The sequence below is a fragment of the Rhynchophorus ferrugineus genome, unplaced genomic scaffold (assembly GCF_030347505.1).
Source record: "Rhynchophorus ferrugineus isolate W39M unplaced genomic scaffold, kcgeb_rfMv2 rfM10, whole genome shotgun sequence".
Lineage (NCBI taxonomy): Eukaryota > Metazoa > Arthropoda > Insecta > Coleoptera > Curculionidae > Rhynchophorus > Rhynchophorus ferrugineus.
Window position 1 is genome coordinate 25,637,496 of NW_027472589.1, and position 20,537 is coordinate 25,658,032.

Consider the following 20,537-nt stretch of genomic DNA (forward strand, 5'->3'; position numbering starts at 1 on the left):
TCCTAGATAGGCGGCTCTCTACTAAGATTGTTCACTAAGGTAGGAACAGTGAATAGAAGGTCATGGATCCATAAAAGTCGTGGATCAATATTTCAAATTTATATGAATTAAGTTCGTTTTGTAACTAAATTACTTTTTTCCCAACCGTTTATAATTAGATTGTCATCGGTAGTGAACACCTTAAATGGAACCTACGGAATGCTCTCTACTTCTAGATTAACGTGTACAGAAGTTGGCTTTGCTCTAAATTGCGAATTGTGGAATCCTTGATCAATAGCTATCAAATTGATCGAATTGTTAAATGCAATAAAAAATGGATTGATTTTGATAACAGACGGTTTGCATAATGGATAGGAAAATAATAAGTTTGGTTGGCCACACGGGACGTTATAAGTAGGTTTTTCACCGCGTACCAATTACATTCACCATATGGTCGTGATATTTCGCTTTGTGATTACTGTCACTTTTGTTTTACTCCGAACCCTTTAGCGAGAAAGCAATTTATTTTTCTGGAAGGATCTAAAACTGGGATAATTATTTTTTAACGCTTCGAAGAATCACTACTTTTAAAATGTTGGAAGAAAATATTAACATGTTTGCCGTATGGTCAAGACATTTTCCTATGTGCAATTATTATTTGTATTTAGTATATTTTGATGAATATTGTATAATATAAGTTGTCCCATTTCGAAGACAATTTTAATACTAAGATTAATTTTGTTCGTTTTTTTTTGTTAAAAATTGTTATTTTTATAGTATTGATGATAATTATTAGCAGTCACCATACTGTCATCATATTTCTTATCAATCAAAATTTTTTCTTTTACTTTGCTTTCTGTAATTACTACATTTAGAAAGTATTACTACTTTAAGAAACATTAAAATTGTTGGTTGCTTTAAATTTTTATTGTTTCGATAAGGACGAAGTAATTGGCTTGGTTTAATTCTAGTAAGTTAACACGGCTTATAGACGCCCAAGTAAAAGTTACACCTGGGACAGAAATGGTAAACGTTATTGCAGGACCTGATACAGAAGGGTAGTAAGCAACAAGGCCAACACAGGCATAGAAATAGCACCATGGAGCTGACATACGAGAGCACTGAACGTTCCGGACGAGTTTCCGATACCACTATGACCCTGCAACGTGGACACGTAACATAAACTGGCCGCGGCCCTAATAAAATGGAGTCAGCTGCAAGAAAGAAAACATTAATAGTCCTATGTTCAGTAAAGGTAAATTTACATGTATTCTAGAACAGGGGTTCCTAAACTTTTAAGGTTCTACAGAGCCCTATTTATTTTATACAATTTTGATAAGACCAAAATGTTTTAATTAGAAATATTTGAAAGAAAATTTTAATTATTTACTTTAACTTTTAATGTGAAGCATGAAATTATTTCATTGTTTTGTATATAATTGATCATTGAACTGGTTTGGTATATGACCGACTGTTGTATGCATCCATTCTGAACCATTTTTTATATTTTCACATGTGTAAGCTGATACAATCTGTTTAACGATGCTTTGTGATAAAAGTAGAACCAAGATATCTTTCTTGACTACTTCAACGTATTCATTCCTAATACCAACCCATAACTTGTTCAAAGTGATAGACTCAAACGTGCGTTTTAATGTGGATGCATCCTGAAAACTTAAGGATAGAATGTATTCTTTCATGGGAATATGATTTATACGATGCCTGTATGTAAATATTTTGCGGTAGATATTTTTGCAGGAAGAGCTCTGATGTCGTATTAAAAATGTTATATGATTTTGTTACATTATTTGGATGACCAATATCACTACAATTCCTTCTGCCGTTTCTTTCGTTCATTAATTTAATTATAAAGTGCTCTGGGTTTTGGAACTGACTTAATATATACAAATGTGTACAATGAATTGTTATTGAACTGAACTGGTCATTGGGTCTCCCTTTGTAATTGGTTTGTAAAATTAATGTTATATATTTTTTCTAGTTTGTGGCAACGCTTGGGTAAATTTCAGGTATTTATCAAGTGTCTAGTTATAATTTATTTCATTTTATTTCACAATTCTAGCATGTTTCCCTGGAGAAAGCTGTATAAATGTCGAAAATATATTCACTCTTGTTCCCTTCTGCGCAGACAATTTAATTTTTCTTTAAGGCTGATAATTTGTCTCTTACCATAGATAATGTTGTTAATTGTCTATACAAAAAGGTTTTGTTGATTTCTCCAAAATGATAGGCTAATTTTATGTCACTGCTCATCATGCATGAAAATAGTTAAAGAAACAGATTTGCGGCTACCTATTTGAAAAATCTTTCAACTCTTTTTGAAGATCATATAACCTGACTTGCTCCTTGTTGTCATTAAGGATTGTCGGTGTGCAAGAGTTCGTATTGAATGTTCGTAATCATCTGACGCTATTTGGTGCGAGTGCGTAAAGATGCAAAATACAAAAAAATATAAAAATATTTTTACATTCAGGTGCAATATTTCGAATTTTTGATATGGCACCTTTTATTTTCCTTATCATTTCTGTAACTCCATCGTTACATATATATGTATGGAATTTTTTTAATAGTCAAAAATAGGAATCATTGTTCTAGAATAACTCAAGATAATTTCATGACGCTTTGGTGAATTTTAAACTGACCTTCGGTGAAAACTTACAGGAAACAACGCTGGGATTATCGTCCCAGCCGTGGACTTCAGCGTATGAGGGAGGCGGTGGTCGGGCGATGAAGGGTATCGAAGGGTAAGTCCGGGAATCAAAGATGGTAATCGGTGGCCCCAGTTTCAGGACCGTCGAGTAGGAAGGCGGTATTCGGTTCAGGGAGATCTTCGAGTCGGGTTTTTGGACGTAGTGCTCGTGGTGCATGGCGCTTGTGCTGTTAACGATGCCTCCTGAGGAACCAAAACAATGCAGAAACGCCCGCTTAAGATCAACTATAGATCGGTACCTGTGCTCTTAAAAACGTTCAGATCCTCGTTATCGCTGCGCAAGTTCGGCTGCGACATGGTGATCAAGTTGGGCTTCCTCTCGTCCCTCCATAAACCCAGAAAGGCGTAGCCGGATGTGGTCGCTGAGACGTGAGGACGATTTTCTTCCGTTGCCTCGGTTGGGGGTGGTACATCGTTTGTGTTAGCTTCGTTCGCATGATCGGAGGTTTTTTTTGTGGGTGTCTTGTCCTCGTCGCTCATCGCTGACATGTGTCAGCTGTGACGGACAATCGTCAAACTTGACCGCATCGCAAAATGTCAATGGGCCACGCCGCCGCTCTGGTTCTGTTGAATGGAATCAGCCCTGGTGTGCCAGATATGCGGTCAGAAGTTGTCGTTTAACCCGGGATGTCCGTGTTCGTTGGGCGAGCACATGCTGAGGAAACATCCCCATCTGGAAATGGGGCATTTCTCTAATCAGGATATATGTAATTGTTGTAGCGTTTCATCGAAAAATCGTCCACTTTGTAAAGCGATCAGAACCATTAACTTTCGGAGTATACGGTGTTTTTATATATTCCAGGTTCTCGGACACAATTACCTTGTCTTTGTTCATCATTCGAAAAGCCACGTAAACCGAAACCCACCGTTTTCAAAACCACAGGTACTTATTAATCATCGTATATTTGTCTCGGTTTCAGATAGTTGTTGAAAATTTGAAATACTGTGCCATAAGACTGGCGTTAATGTCAACGTTTTTTAGTAGAAAGTTGGAAACCAGGGCCTCTTAGAGTGACCTGTCCACGATGTCAGCACTTGGATCGACCGTGCATTCGCCACCAGAGAAACAGAGTAAGTTGAAGTAAGTAATACAGTAATAGGTACAATGTTTCATTTTTATTTGAATATGTTGATAATGTTGTTCCATGGAACCGTAATTCTTGTTGTTTTTCCTTTCAATCATTTTAAGGGAAAGGTGAAAAGTAGTAAGTTTTAGATTTATTTTTATATTTATGATTTAATAGTATAATGTTATGAAGTACAATAAGACTGAACCTAAATTATTTAAATTTATTTTAGAATTTGCATTGTTCTTATTATATTCTTATTCTATTTGTTCATTATTTAAAATTGATTTATTTTTATTACATAGAATCTTAGGATCTCTCTGGCCAATTATTATTAAATATAGGGAGTCTTAAAAACCCAGTGAGATATAGGGTTGCCCTAGATTGAACTGAGTTCATGTTGTATGTTGTATTTAGCAATATTGTCTCTGGAATAATTAAGTATTTTTGATTCCTTATAGGAATATATTTACAGGATATATTTTACAGGAAGTTCTTTGTGTATATATTTGTTTGTATCTAATAATTGGCATCTTGTTGTTTTTATAGTGAAATATTTTTTATGTTATACAGGAAAATATCTAAATATTAAAATTGTGGTAAAAGGTTTTTTGTCTGTATAAATTTGTTTATTGTTTGAAATTGATTTGTTTTTATTATGGAGTGGGATTATATGATCCTAGGATTTCTGACTCAATATAGGACACTCGGAAAAAGCAATAAGCTATATGTTGTGACATGGTATATGGTGTCATGATATGGTGTTTTGCCTCTATATTTTTTTATTGTTTGAAATTTATTTGTTTTTATTATATGGTTCAGAGATATAAGGACCCCTCTGTACGTCTCCAACACAATATAAGAAATTTTAAGAAGCCAATGAGTTATAGTTAGTCATAATTTGGCATATGTTCTATATATTTGTTTATTGTTTGAAATTGATTTGTTTTATTATATGATCTAGATATTTTAAGGTTTATCTTTACATTTCTGATTGTTTACAGTGAGTTTAAGAAACAAGCGAGATGTAGATTTGCAACAGATTGATTCTGTTTTGATTTATCTTAACTTAGTAATTGGTTTATTTTCTTTTTATGGTGCAATATTTTTTATGCTCTATAGGGAGATATCTAAATAGTCAAATTGTGGAGAAAGGGCCAATTTATTAATTAATATTTCTCAATTTAGTCATGATATGGTTTTTTGTCCATATATTTGTTTATTGTTTGAAATTGATTTGTGTTATTATATGATCTAGATATTTTAAGGTTTATCTTTACATTTCTTATTGTTTACAGTGAATTTAAGAAACAAGCGAGTTGTAGATTTGCTCCAGATTGATTCTGTTTTAATTTATCTTAATTTAATAATTGGTTTATTTTCTTTTTATGGTGAAATATTTTTTATGCTATATAGGGAGATATCTAAGTAGTCAAATAGTGGAGAAAGGGCCAATTTATTAATTAATATTTCTCAATTTAGTCATGATATGGTTTTGTGTCCATATATTTGTTTATTGTTTGAAATTGATTTGTTTTTATTATATGGTTTAGAGATCTTAGGATCTCTTTGTATATTTCTGACTTAATATAGGACACTTGGAAAAACCAATAAGGTATATGTTGTGACATGTTATATGGTGTCATGATATGGTGTTTTGTCTCTATATTTTTTTATTGTTTGAAATTTATTTGTTTTTATTATATGGTTCAGAGATATAAGGACCCCTCTGTACGTCTCCAACACAATATAAGAAATTTTAAGAAGCCAATAAGATATAGTTAGTCATGATTTGGCATATGTTCTATATATTTGTTTATTGTTTGAAATTGATTTGTTTTATTATATGATCTAGATATTTTAAGGTTTATCTTTACATTTCTTATTGTTTACAGTGAATTTAAGAAACAAGCGAGATGTAGATTTGCTCCAGATTGATTCTGTTTTAATTTATCTTAATTTAATAATTGGTTTATTTTCTTTTTATGGTGAAATATTTTTTATGCTATATAGGGAGATATCTAAATAGTCAAATTGTGGTGAAAGAGCTAATTTATTAATTAATATTTCTCAATTTAGTCATGATATGTTTTTTTGTCCATATATTTGTTTATTGTTTGAAATTGATTTGTTTTTATTATATGGTGTAGAGATCTTAGGATCTCTTTGTATATTTCTGACTCAATATAGGACACTTGGAAAAACCAATAAGGTATATGTTGTGACATGGTATATGGTGTCATGATATGGTGTTTTGTCTCTATATTTTTTTGTTGTTTGAAAATTATTTGTTTTTATTATATGGTTCGGAGATATAAGGACCCCTCTATACATCTCCGATAAAATATAAGAAAATTTAAGAAGCCAATGAGATATAGTTAGTCATGATTTGGCATATGTTCTTTATATTTGTTTATTGTTTGAAATTGATTTGTGTTATTATATGATCTAGATATTTTAAGGTTTATCTTTACATTTCTTATTGTTTACAGTGAATTTAAGAAACAAGCGAGTTGTAGATTTGCTCCAGATTGATTCTGTTTTAATTTATCTTAATTTAATAATTGGTTTATTTTCTTTTTATGGTGAAATATTTTTTATGCTATATAGGGAGATATCTAAATAGTCAAATTGTGGTGAAAGAGCTAATTTATTAATTAATATTTCTCAATTTAGTCATGATATGTTTTTTTGTCCATATATTTGTTTATTGTTTGAAATTGATTTGTTTTTATTATATGGTTTAGAGATCTTAGGATCTCTTTGTATATTTCTGACTTAATATAGGACACTTGGAAAAACCAATAAGGTATATGTTGTGACATGGTATATGGTGTCATGATATGGTGTTTTGTCTCTATATTTTTTTGTTGTTTGAAAATTATTTGTTTTTATTATATGGTTCGGAGATATAAGGACCCCTCTATACATCTCCGATAAAATATAAGAAAATTTAAGAAGCCAATGAGATATAGTTAGTCATGATTTGGCATATGTTCTTTATATTTGTTTATTGTTTGAAATTGATTTGTGTTATTATATGATCTAGATATTTTAAGGTTTATCTTTACATTTCTTATTGTTTACAGTGAATTTAAGAAACAAGCGAGTTGTAGATTTGCTCCAGATTGATTCTGTTTTAATTTATCTTAATTTAATAATTGGTTTATTTTCTTTTTATGGTGAAATATTTTTTATGCTATATAGGGAGATATCTAAATAGTCAAATTGTGGTGAAAGGGCCAATTTATTAATTAATATTTCTCAATTTAGTCATGATATGGTTTTTTGTCCATATATTTGTTTATGGTTTGAAATTGATTTGTTTTTATTATATGGTTTAGAGGTCTTAGGATCTCTTTGTATATTTCTGATTCAATATAGGACACTTGGAAAAACCAATAAGGTATATGTTGTGACATGGTATATGGTGTCATGATATGGTGTTTTGTCTCTATATTTTTTTGTTGTTTGAAAATTATTTGTTTTTATTATATGGTTCGGAGATATAAGGACCCCTCTATACATCTCCGATAAAATATAAGAAAATTTAAGAAGCCAATGAGATATAGTTAGTCATGATTTGGCATATGTTCTTTATATTTGTTTATTGTTTGAAATTGATTTGTGTTATTATATGATCTAGATATTTTAAGGTTTATCTTTACATTTCTTATTGTTTACAGTGAATTTAAGAAACAAGCGAGTTGTAGATTTGCTCCAGATTGATTCTGTTTTAATTTATCTTAATTTAATAATTGGTTTATTTTCTTTTTATGGTGAAATATTTTTTATGCTATATAGGGAGATATCTAAATAGTCAAATTGTGGTGAAAGGGCCAATTTATTAATTAATATTTCTCAATTTAGTCATGATATGGTTTTTTGTCCATATATTTGTTTATGGTTTGAAATTGATTTGTTTTTATTATATGGTTTAGAGGTCTTAGGATCTCTTTGTATATTTCTGATTCAATATAGGACACTTGAAAAAACCAATAAGGTATATGTTGCGACATGGTATATGGTGTTTTGTCTCTATATTTCTTTGTTGTTTGAAAATTATTTGTTTTTATTATATGGTTCGGAGATATAAGGACCCCTCTATACATCTCCGATAAAATATAAGAAAATTTAAGAAACCAATGAGATATAGTTAGTCATGATTTCGCATATGTTCTATATATTTGTTTATTGTTTGAAATTGATTTGTGTTATTATATGATCTAGATATTTTAAGGTTTATCTTTACATTTCTTATTGTTTACAGTGAATTTAAGAAACAAGCGAGTTGTAGATTTGCTCCAGATTGATTCTGTTTTAATTTATCTTAATTTAATAATTGGTTTATTTTCTTTTTATGGTGAAATATTTTTTATGCTATATAGGGAGATATCTAAATAATCAAATTGTGGTGAAAGGGCCAATTTATTAATTAATATTTTACAATTTAATCATGATATGGTTTTTTGTCCATATATTTGTTTATGGTTAGAAATTGATTTGTTTTTATTATATGATTTAGAGGTCTTAGGATCTCTTTGTATATTTCTGATTCAATATAGGACACTTGGAAAAACCAATAAGGTATATGTTGCGACATGGTATATGGTGTCATGATATGGTGTTTTGTCTTTATATTTTTTTGTTGTTTGAAAATTATTTGTTTTTATTATATGGTTCGGAGATATAAGGACCCCTTATACATCTCCGATAAAATATAAGAAAATTTAAGAAGCCAATGAGATATAGTTGTTCATGATTTGGCATATGTTCTATATATTTGTTTATTGTTTGAAATTGATTTGTGTTATTATATGATCTAGATATTTTAAGGTTTATCTTTACATTTCTTATTGTTTACAGTGAATTTAAGAAACAAGCGAGTTGTAGATTTGCTCCAGATTGATTCTGTTTTAATTTATCTTAATTTAATAATTGGTTTATTTTCTTTTTATGGTGAAATATTTTTTATGCTATATAGGGAGATATCTAAATAGTCAAATTGTGGTGAAAGAGCTAATTTATTAATTAATATTTCTCAATTTAGTCATGATATGTTTTTTTGTCCATATATTTGTTTATTGTTTGAAATTGATTTGTTTTTATTATATGGTTTAGAGATCTTAGGATCTCTTTGTATATTTCTGACTTAATATAGGACACTTGGAAAAACCAATAAGGTATATGTTGTGACATGGTATATGGTGTCATGATATGGTGTTTTGTCTCTATATTTTTTTGTTGTTTGAAAATTATTTGTTTTTATTATATGGTTCGGAGATATAAGGACCCCTCTATACATCTCCGATAAAATATAAGAAAATTTAAGAAGCCAATGAGATATAGTTAGTCATGATTTGGCATATGTTCTTTATATTTGTTTATTGTTTGAAATTGATTTGTGTTATTATATGATCTAGATATTTTAAGGTTTATCTTTACATTTCTTATTGTTTACAGTGAATTTAAGAAACAAGCGAGTTGTAGATTTGCTCCAGATTGATTCTGTTTTAATTTATCTTAATTTAATAATTAGTTTATTTTCTTTTTATGGTGAAATATTTTTATGCTATATAGGGAGATATCTAAATAGTCAAATTGTGGTGAAAGGGCCAATTTATTAATTAATATTTCTCAATTTAGTCATGATATGGTTTTTTGTCCATATATTTGTTTATGGTTTGAAATTGATTTGTTTTTATTATATGGTTTAAAGGTCTTAGGATCTCTTTGTATATTTCTGATTCAATATAGGACACTTGGAAAAACCAATAAGGTATATGTTGCGACATGGTATATGGTGTTTTGTCTCTATATTTCTTTGTTGTTTGAAAATTATTTGTTTTTATTATATGGTTCGGAGATATAAGGACCCCTCTATACATCTCCGATAAAATATAAGAAAATTTAAGAAACCAATGAGATATAGTTAGTCATGATTTCGCATATGTTCTATATATTTGTTTATTGTTTGAAATTGATTTGTGTTATTATATGATCTAGATATTTTAAGGTTTATCTTTACATTTCTTATTGTTTACAGTGAATTTAAGAAACAAGCGAGTTGTAGATTTGCTCCAGATTGATTCTGTTTTAATTTATCTTAATTTAATAATTGGTTTATTTTCTTTTTATGGTGAAATATTTTTTTTGCTATATAGGGAGATATCTAAATAATCAAATTGTGGTGAAAGGGCCAATTTATTAATTAATATTTTACAATTTAATCATGATATGGTTTTTTGTCCATATATTTGTTTATGGTTTGAAATTGATTTGTTTTTATTATATGATTTAGAGGTCTTAGGATCTCTTTGTATATTTCTGATTCAATATAGGACACTTGGAAAAACCAATAAGGTATATGTTGCGACATGGTATATGGTGTCATGATATGGTGTTTTGTCTTTATATTTTTTTGTTGTTTGAAAATTATTTGTTTTTATTATATGGTTCGGAGATATAAGGACCCCTCTATACATCTCCGATAAAATATAAGAAAATTTAAGAAGCCAATGAGATATAGTTGTTCATGATTTGGCATATGTTCTATATATTTGTTTATTGTTTGAAATTGATTTGTGTTATTATATGATCTAGATATTTTAAGGTTTATCTTTACATTTCTTATTGTTTACAGTGAATTTAAGAAACAAGCGAGTTGTAGATTTGCTCCAGATTGATTCTGTTTTAATTTATCTTAATTTAATAATTGGTTTATTTTCTTTTTATGGTGAAATATTTTTTATGCTATATAGGGAGATATCTAAATAGTCAAATTGTGGTGAAAGGGCCAATTTATTAATTAATATTTCTCAATTTAGTCATGATATGGTTTTTTGTCCATATATTTGTTTATGGTTTGAAATTGATTTGTTTTTATTATATGGTTTAGAGGTCTTAGGATCTCTTTGTATATTTCTGATTCAATATAGGACACTTGGAAAAACCAATAAGGTATATGTTGCGACATGGTATATGGTGTTTTGTCTCTATATTTCTTTGTTGTTTGAAAATTATTTGTTTTTATTATATGGTTCGGAGATATAAGGACCCCTCTATACATCTCCGATAAAATATAAGAAAATTTAAGAAACCAATGAGATATAGATAGTCATGATTTCGCATATGTTCTATATATTTGTTTATTGTTTGAAATTGATTTGTGTTATTATATGATCTAGATATTTTAAGGATTATCTTTACATTTCTTATTATTTACAGTGAATTTAAGAAACAAGCGAGTTGTAGATTTGCTCCAGATTGATTCTGTTTTAATTTGTCTTAATTTAATAATTGGTTTATTTTCTTTTTATGGTGAAATATTTTTAATGCTATATAGGGAGATATCTAAATAGTCAAATTGTGGTGAAAGGGCCAATTTATTAATTAATATTTCTCAATTTAGTCATGATATGGTTTTTTCTCCATATATTTGTTTATTGTTTGAAATTGATTTGTTTTTATTATATGGTTTAGAGGTCTTAGGATCTCTTTGTATATTTCTGATTCAATATAGGACACTTGGAAAAACCAATAAGGTATATGTTGTGATGTGGTATATGGTGTCATGATATGGTATTTTTTTGTTATTTTGTTTTTTTTGTTTTTATTGATATTTTTTTGTTGTTTGAAAATTATTTGTTTTTATTATATGGTTCAGAGATATAAGGACCCCTCATTATTTGGCATATATTCTATATATTTGTTTATTATTTGAAATTGATTTGTTTTTATTTTGTGGTTTAGGGATTTTAGAATTTCTCTATATTTATGATTCAATAAAGTGTTCAAAGAAACTACTGAAATATTTTGTTGCTTTGGATTGACTTGGAGCTTGTATTAATTTATTTTAATTTGATATTTGACATTTTATTATTAATTTGGTGAATTGTTTTTGCTGTTATACATATATTTAGATAGTGAAATTCTGGGGAAATAATCAGTTCTTTAATTAATATTACTCAGTTCACTTGTGATATGATTCATTGTGATATGTATATATTGCTTATTATTTAAAATTAATTTGTTTTTATTGTGTGGTTTAAATATTTTAGGATTTATCTCTAAATGTCTGATTCAATACACGAGTTTTAAGAAACTGCTAAGAGATAGAGTGGCGCCAGATTGACTCAGTTTGTTTAAATTTATTTTAATTTGATATTTAGCATCTCGTTACAAATATGGCGACATATTTTGATATTATGGAGATATTTTAATATAGTTACATCGTAAAGAACGAACTAATTCATTAATTAATTAGTACTTCCATTTCAGTTATGACATGGTTTTGTGGGTATTTGTTTTTTGTTTGAAATGGATTTATTTTATTATACATTTAGATACTTTAATATGTACATATATTTCTGATTTAGTATAGGTCGTTTTAAAAACCAATAAGTTGTAAAGTAGTTTCAGTTTAAACTCAGTTTGTTTTAATGTTTTAATTTGTTATTTAACCATTTTTGTTACAGCTATTTTGAAATATGTTTTAAGCTCCACAGTGATATATTGAAATGGTCAAATTGTGCTAAAAGGATTGATTGATTAATTAATGTTAGTCGGTTACTGAACCTGGGTGATATGGTTCTTTGTGTATATAATTATTTATCTTTTAACATTGATTTGTTTTTGTTAAGTAGTTTAGAAATCTCAGGATTTATTTCTATATGTTTATTTAATATAGGGAGTTTTAAGAAACCAGTAAGATTAGAATTGCTCCAGATTCATCTCAGTTTATTTTAATTTATTTTAATTTAATATTTGGACAATGTTCAAATATATAGATAGATTAATAGATAGATTAATATATAGAAATATATATAGATAGATTTCTATGATTTTGATAGATATTTTTTGTTTTCTGCATCTTTCTTCCAAAGGTATTGAACCTACACACTACAGCGGCCTGTGAGGAATTCATTTAGCTTTCATACAACAAACATGTTAAAACCAAATCATTGTAATCAGCGTCTTTGAATATGTTTGTTCATCCATGCATCGATTGTCGCATCTTAAACGTATGTGTTCATTTGTAAAATCTCGGAGGGAACCATATAGATCTGATATATGAGCTAAATTACCCCCTTGATGAAATTGATAAAAGGAAAAAGAGTATGGTACAGAACCAGAAATGCTGTTGAGAAAATAACATTTAATATAATTAGTAATCAAACAAATCAAAAGATTAAAGAACATAAACAGAGTTGCTTCGAAAAATATGCAAGTTAATTAAGCCCGGAAGCTGACTATGGAAAGCGACTCGGAGGTTTAAAAGGCCAGTTATTAAAGTACCGCCTACTAAAAACGATCGAAATGAATGGGTTCGACGAAACGATGAAAAAGCTTAATTATTCGCACATTTAGCTAACGTATTCCAACCGAACGATATGCGATCTACATTGGATACAAATCCTGTTTATAATCTTGAGGTACCTGTAAATCTGATTTCTCCCATGGAAGTTGCCACAAAAACTGACAACAACCTCAACCCTAAAACGGCTCCTGGCGTTGATGACATTTCATCTGGGTTATTGAAAGATCTGTCATGAAAAGCTATCATCATGCTGACATACATATTCAATACCTATTTGAGACTGATGCATGTTCTGGAATGTTTTAGGCCTCTCATTCATTACCTGCCCGCCGACCGATCCGCTAATGAGTGACATAGAATAATACATAGAGTGTTAACTTAATTCACATAATTTCAGAATTGTTTTGCGTGGTCTCAGCAGGAAGGTGGTGAGAACGTCATTTCGCTGAATTTCATTAGTTAGTTTAAAGTACCATTACAGGGACCTGTAATGAAAATATTTTATTAGGAGAGCATTTCATTGGTCGACGATTTCATATGCATCACATGACTAACGTCTGACGTCACATTCTACTGAACAATTATATTACAAATAAAACAAAATATGTAATTTTTAATATAAAATTGCATATAAATTTAAATATTATACAGTATCAGAAAGCCAAAATATAAGTATATAATGAATGTATTATATATTATGTATATAAATAAAAAATAATGAAATATAAATATATAAATAAATAATAATTAATTGTGGATATAAAAATGGCTGCAATCTAATTCAAAACATAACATATGTCGTGGCAAATACAATAAAAATTGTCTATAGCTCTTTGTCCCTAAATCCTATTTCTTTAATTGATTCATTCCATTGCCATTTTTAATTGATAGCACTATCAATTCGATAAGATGTATTAAAGTTACTATTTTTTTGTTCCCTTATACTGAAAGCAGAGCAGCACAGCTGAAAGTCTGTGGCTGTTAATATTTTACTTATTTGCTCAACACAAAAATGTATTGAGACAAGATATAACTATTACTACAATGCTATTGTGAAAATTATGGAACAGATAATTAAAACAGTTTAATCAATATACGTCAGAATGGAGAAAATATACCAAAAAAGTAATACTTAGCATCAAAAAATTTAAATGTATGCTATTTTAGGGTAAATGATGTGGCTCGGTGAATGGAGGTAAAACGAAATGAAACAGTGATGTTTACATTATGTGACCGTTATTTATTGAAGTAATATAAAAATGTGAAAAATACAAATAATAAAACGGATGGCAGCGGTGTTACCTGGAGACGAGGCTTGGGCAGTCGATGGTGGCACGTCTAAACCAAACGATGGTTGAGCACTGAATGAATGAAAGTACCCTTCAATAATATCTCAGATAAACGTCTCGGGGTTGCCGCCAGCTATTCGTTATCGGGTTCTAGTTGGCGCTGCTGGCACCCCGCCCGTGTTCAACATCTGGGATTATATTTCTGGGTATTTTGTAGACCGTTATTCCACTATGTAAAATGTGAAATTCGACATGCCTCAAGGTCGCTACAATATATATCAAAAGTATTACTGTGCTCTTATTGTAGTAACATCGAGGAGTCAAAAAGACAGCTGAAGCATCTGTTATCAACAATATAATAAAACAGGCATGATAACCTCTTGTCTACAAAATCAAGTTCATCTTGTTGGTCTACAAATTGTATTATATTATTTTGTATTAATGTATTTTATAGACATCCCTGTAGAAAAGGTTATCTCGGTTAAGAAGCCTTAAGCCAAATTATTAATTGTAAGTATCATGACTAATATATATTTGTGTTAAGTAAATGATCGCCTTCCAAATAATTAGGTTTTTAAATGATGGCACTTTACAAACAACTTTTTAAGGGATAATAAAATCTTTTCATATGGTATAATCACATTTACCTTCAATGTCATTTTGCCGTCGCCCCATTTAGACATATTTTTTTAAAATTTATTTAAAGTCTCCTTTTACCAACTATGGGTTTATCTGGATAGGACCTAAAGTTTAACGTGGGCTCTGAGCCACAGTCCTCAGCATTAAGCCTATCGACTGGCGAGTGACCAACTTTAGAAATCATCCCAGACGTACTAGGTAAAAGCATTGCAAAGTCATACTCATATCCTTAATCTAGCTAACTTGGGTTGTTTCTTCCAAAGAAAACTACGTCTGGTTTTTTATTTCCGCACATACACTGGATACACAACACTTTCGAGGGTGAAGATACATTATAATCAAATAATAGTGATTATAGTTGAGGCACAAAAATGCGAATTGTATTTTATGTCAGACACGTAAAAATGACGTCGTAAACAAACTGAACAAACAATCGCGCTATAGAAATGATCTAATCAAATTCCTTTGTAGGCTACTTTAAATGAACCAACAAAAAAGTGGTTTCAGATACATTGAACGGACCACGCAAAACATTTCCTTGGTTTCGCCTATTGAAGTAAAACCTTTATATATACTCTATGATTAATGGTAACCAGAGACACAGCATGTAACGGTCAGGGTCGTGTCGCAAGTTCGACAATTTGGCAACCGAACCTTGGACGCAACCACAGATTTGTCCGGCGACTCCAAGCGGGTCACAGGATTTAATACATTGCAATAAATGTATAAACTGTGCTTTTGCAACTACATTTTGGACAAAATGGGGGCCATAGTGCTGTTATAGGTTTTGTGCGGACAATGAACTCCATTGCCAGGTTCGTATAATGTATGCTGTAGCATAGATAAGTCGCATTTGGGGTCCGGTCTAAGCTCACATAATGAATGGGGCTCTTTAAGGCAGATCGAATAATTAAGCTCAGAAAACCTGACATACCGCCAGAACAAACCGGATCTTACAGGTCTATTTCGCTGCTACCTGCGATATCCAAATAGTTTGAGAAATTTCTGTTAAAACATATTAAGCTATTTATAGAAACACTAGATTTCTAGTTTGGATTTTGAAAACACCACTCGACAATCGACGAAGTGCACAACGGTCGTTGAAAAGTCATTTGAATAAGAGAAATACTGCCCTGCGATATTATTGAACGTCCCACAAGCTTTTGATCGGGTATGGCATTTGCGATTAATCTACAAAATAAGTAAGTTGCTACCGCGGAATTACAGTCGACTGCTTGAATTATATATTTAACACTGATGACTGATATACTGATTATAGCGACCATAGATTTTTGCCATCGTTTTCGCTGATTTGTGACACGGTGCATAGTCTTGGTGAAGCAGCACTTCCTTTTTCTTCCAATGCGGCCGTTTTTCGGCGACTTGGTCCTTCAAACGGTCCAATAACGCTATGTAATAGTCGCTCTTGATGGTTCTTCCTTTTCCAAGGTAGTCAATGAAAATTATTCTACGCGCATCCCAAAATACAGAGACCATAACCTTGCCAGCCGATTGTTACGTTTTTCCACGCTTTGGAGCACGATGAACCATGTGCAGTCCACTCGGATGACTGTCGATTGGACTTCGTAGTGAAATGACGGAACCATGTTTCATCCATTGTCACATATCGACGCAAAAACTCGGGTTTATTACGCTTAATCATCTTCAAACAGTGCTCCGAATCATCAACTCGTCGTTTTTGGTCAAAAGTGAGCTCGCGCGGTACCGACTTTGCACAGAACTTTTTCATATTCAAATATTCGTGAATGATATGATGTACACGTTCAGTGGATATCTTTAGAGTGCCTGCATTTCATTCAACTTCAGTTTACGGGCATTCAAAATCATGTTGTGGATTTTTTAAATGTTTTCATCGGTAACAACCTCTTTTGGGCCTCTACTGCGTTCGCCGTCTTCGCTACTCATTTCACCACATTTAAACTTAGCATACCAATTCTTGATGGTTGATTTTCCTGGGACAGTGTCCGGAAACTCGGCATCAAGCCATCTGTTTTGCTTCAACTGTATTTTTCCCTTTCAAAAAACAATATTTTATCAACACGTAAAGATCCTTTTTATCCATTTTTTTCACAATAACAAAAGTTGCTTCACTCAAAATGCTATAATTCACAAACTAATGATCAATTTATGAGCTGTCAAATTTATATACGCACATTTTAAGGGTTAGGGTTAACTAAAAAACATATGGATTTAATTGTAATAGCGCCATCTATCTGTCAGGCTGGGAACGTTTCAATTGACCTGTTAAGATGTAATTAATAAAAACGCATATATTTTCTAGATATCCCGATCAGCTTTGGGTGCCTTGTGCTTGCTGTTGTGCTGGCCGGTTTGCTTCATGTCCGAGAGCAGCAGGATCCACTTGTTCTGCCGCAGGTGTCACGCTTTCATGGGTAAATATACCTGCGTACGATTCCTTCGATTCCCGCCCCGCATATACAGGTCGTAATGTTCACAGGGGAGTACGATCGGAAGACCGGACGCATGAAGTGTCCACCCTGTCCGGCCAGCAGCCGGTACGACCTCAACACCATCCCGTCCGTCTGCTAGGACGCCGTCCTGGCATCCCTCCGGAGTGCCGCGACCATCCGCCGTCAGTCACGACCCGACGCCGTCACAGCGTACATCGGTGCAGTTTGTCCGCGCCCGCGGCCTCGACTCTCATTCGTTTTCGGATTCCCGACGAGACGCGACAGTTCACCCGCCAAATTGTTTAGCGACAGTGAATACGATAATGTGAACAATAAAGTTTGGTTCGTTCAGTCAGTTTGTTTTTGTGGTGTTTGTTTATCATTTTTTTTTCGGTAAGTATCCGATGCGTTTTACTAACATGTTTTTGTAAATTATTTTATCTTTGGTATTTCTCATTTAAACTTACGAATTTATATTCATTGGTATTTAAAAAATATTTTTTTAAATTTATTTATTACATTGTTACTAGTCGTTGTAGATAATTCGTCTTTTCAATAACTTAAATCTAGGTATATATATAAATATATATATATATATATATATATATATATATATATATATATATATATATATATATATATATATATCTATATATATATCTATATATATATATATATATATATATATGTCCTATTCCGGTGGTATCCGAGAGTTGTAATACTTCGATGTTGACATGGGAATGAAGTCTCTCCTCATGCCTCCTTGCGATTTTCTAGATTTCCTGAGCGACAGTCTGTATCTGAAGGTCTCACTCCTATAGTATCTGGGTGCACCTATAACACTTCTGAGGACTTTGTACTGGAAAACTACATTTTTACGTTTTTTTTACGAATTTACGTTATTTTTCACGGAACATCCCCATAATTGAATTTCATATGTCCATATATAATAGCAATTTATTATGTATTGTTAATTGTGATTTTCTTCCAATTATCCAATACAGTTTCCTCCAGTTCTTTTCTTTTCTTCTTTATATGTTCCTTCCAGCGAAGTTTTGCATCGAGATTCATTCCGAGATACTTAACTTTCTTGCTATATGGAACGATAGTATTATTTATTGATATTGACACCTGTGCGGTCTAATTAAACGTATATGCGTTACTGCACATGCACATATTTACTTCTATTGAGTTTTATTTTCCATGTTTGGGTTCAATTATTCATATTGTCACTTTCCTGTTGTAATTCTTGCATGATTTCTTCGCTAGGATCTCCAACATCAAGATCGGGATTCTTCTCATCAGCAAATGTAGCCATCATGATATTTTTCCATTTGTATTATTGTATATTTGTATCACATGTGTAGAGTAGGTTAAGAAATGATCCCAATACACTTCCTTGTGGTACACCTCCTTTAGCCTCTTTTATTGTAGTGTATTTTGTTTACTGTAGGTTTCCTCTTATGTGACTCTAAACATTCTGGCTGTAATGTAAGATTTCAATAGTCCAGCGTGTTATTTCTGTAACATTTTCTATACCTTATGAACAAGCATATAACTGAACATATTTTTACCTTCATAGGCAAATATGATCATGAAATAATTTTTGTCATATCCTTATTTGAATATTTTAAATCAACTTTTTCCATGTTTTTGGTAAATATTTTGTCGAGAAAATTCGATTTCTAGTTATTTTTGCATTTCCTTAGCATTTGGCCATTTTAAATTTTTGATTATTAGAAGGCACCAAATATGGTGGATATTCTAGTTGCGCAAAACAAACGTTTTCTCGAAATTTTGAATTTTAATAACGTTTCTTCGCTGTTGTTGATCTTTTCCGTTCAGAATGATCAGAACTTCTTCGTTGAGATCGTTAAATTGCGAATGGCGGACCATGTTTGGTTGATTATGATGTATTTTTTGTGTATATATTTGTTCATTATTTAAAATTGATCTTAGGATATCTCTGTACGTTACTAATTTAATATTGGAAGTTTTACGAAACTAATGAGGTATAGATTTCCCTAGATGGAACTGAGTTTAGTTTAATCTATTTTTATGATCAAATAACATATTTTTGATTCGGTACAGGGAGATATTTAGATAGTCAAATTCTGGCGAAGGGAGCGTTTTATTACTTAATATTTCTCAATTTAGCCATGATATGGGGTTATTATGTACATATTTGTTGATTGTTTAAAACTGATGTGTTTTTATTATATGGTTAAAATATTATTGATACTTAATAGGTAGATATGAGATTCATAAGATATCTTTTACAGGAAGTAATTTTTATATATATTTGTTCATATTTAAAATTGAACTATATTTATCATATGGTTTAGTGATCTTAGGATCTCTCTGTACGTTTCGAATCCAATATAGAAAGTTTTACGAAACCAATGAGATATACATTTCTCTAGTTGGAACTGGGTTTAGTTTAATTTATCTTTATGTGGTATTTACCCGTTGTTTATTTTACCCGGTACAATTAAATATTTTTGATTCTATACAGGTAGATATTTGGATAGACATATTGTGGCGAAAGAAGCCTTTTATTGATTAATATTTCGCAATTTAGTCACGATATGGTTTTTGTGTATATATTGCTTGATTGTTTAAAAGTGATTTGTTTTTATTACATGATTTGAATATTTGAAGATATATCTCTATAATTTATAATGCGTGAATATAGGGAGTTTTAAAATTATTTTAGATTCAGAAATGCTTTAAAGTTAACTCAGTTTATTTTACTATAAACAACATGTATATAAATGTATATGAAGATGTACAATAACCAAAAATACTATATAAAAATTAAAAATATATATAATCATAGAAAAAAGAACTAATCCATGACATAATTAAAAATGATCTGAATGAAATTATATAAATGCTTTATTATTGAACAAAAATCGAGAGATTAATCTAAGTTAATTATTGCCATAAAAACGATCAAAATATTTCACTATTTATCATTCCCAATTTTAATCTATTTACCCTATTACATTAAGAATCTTGAAAAATATCGCACCAAAATGCTACAATATTAATATACAATATATTGTTATTTACAAGCAACTA

At 30.7% G+C, this 20,537-nt stretch overlaps 3 protein-coding genes across 4 annotated transcripts in view; 2 read left to right on the forward strand and 1 right to left on the reverse strand.

The window, feature by feature from the left end:
- Positions 1-1,043: 1,043 nt before the first annotated feature.
- On the reverse strand, positions 1,044-3,196 carry LOC143203918 (uncharacterized). The gene is made up of 3 exons (XM_076416249.1): positions 2,947-3,196; positions 2,640-2,890; positions 1,044-1,193 (listed from the first exon to the last, which is right to left on the reverse strand). The coding sequence occupies exons 1-3, from the start codon at positions 3,194-3,196 to the stop codon at positions 1,176-1,178; spliced, it is 519 nt and encodes a 172-aa protein (XP_076272364.1). The 3' UTR covers positions 1,044-1,175.
- On the forward strand, positions 3,159-17,737 carry LOC143203915 (uncharacterized). The gene is made up of 5 exons (XM_076416243.1): positions 3,159-3,453; positions 3,510-3,590; positions 3,690-3,778; positions 17,324-17,435; positions 17,501-17,737. The coding sequence occupies exons 1-5, from the start codon at positions 3,279-3,281 to the stop codon at positions 17,590-17,592; spliced, it is 549 nt and encodes a 182-aa protein (XP_076272358.1). The 5' UTR covers positions 3,159-3,278; the 3' UTR covers positions 17,593-17,737.
- The window catches only part of CngA (Cyclic nucleotide-gated ion channel subunit A), a 195,868-nt gene continuing 192,969 nt past the window's right edge, over positions 17,639-20,537 (forward strand). For both annotated transcript variants that reach the window (XM_076416227.1, XM_076416228.1), the window contains exon 1: positions 17,639-17,846. The gene's annotated coding sequence lies outside the window, so the exon portion shown is untranslated. The remainder of the gene's footprint in view (positions 17,847-20,537) is intronic.

What these genes read in the sequence shown, in the direction of transcription:
- LOC143203918 (XM_076416249.1), bottom strand. Translation starts at nt 3,196, where the DNA reads ATGTCAGCGATGAGCGACGAGGACAAGACACCCACAAAAAAAACCTCC. An exon ending in GAACGTTTTTAAGAGCACAG is followed by an intron (nt 2,891 to 2,946) that starts GTACCGATCTAT and finishes TTGGTTCCTCAG; the next exon opens with GAGGCATCGTTAACAGCACA.
- LOC143203915 (XM_076416243.1), top strand. Translation starts at nt 3,279, where the DNA reads ATGGAATCAGCCCTGGTGTGCCAGATATGCGGTCAGAAGTTGTCGTTT. An exon ending in TTCGCCACCAGAGAAACAGA is followed by an intron (nt 3,779 to 17,323) that starts GTAAGTTGAAGT and finishes TATATTTTCTAG; the next exon opens with ATATCCCGATCAGCTTTGGG. An exon ending in CAGGTGTCACGCTTTCATGG is followed by an intron (nt 17,436 to 17,500) that starts GTAAATATACCT and finishes TAATGTTCACAG; the next exon opens with GGGAGTACGATCGGAAGACC.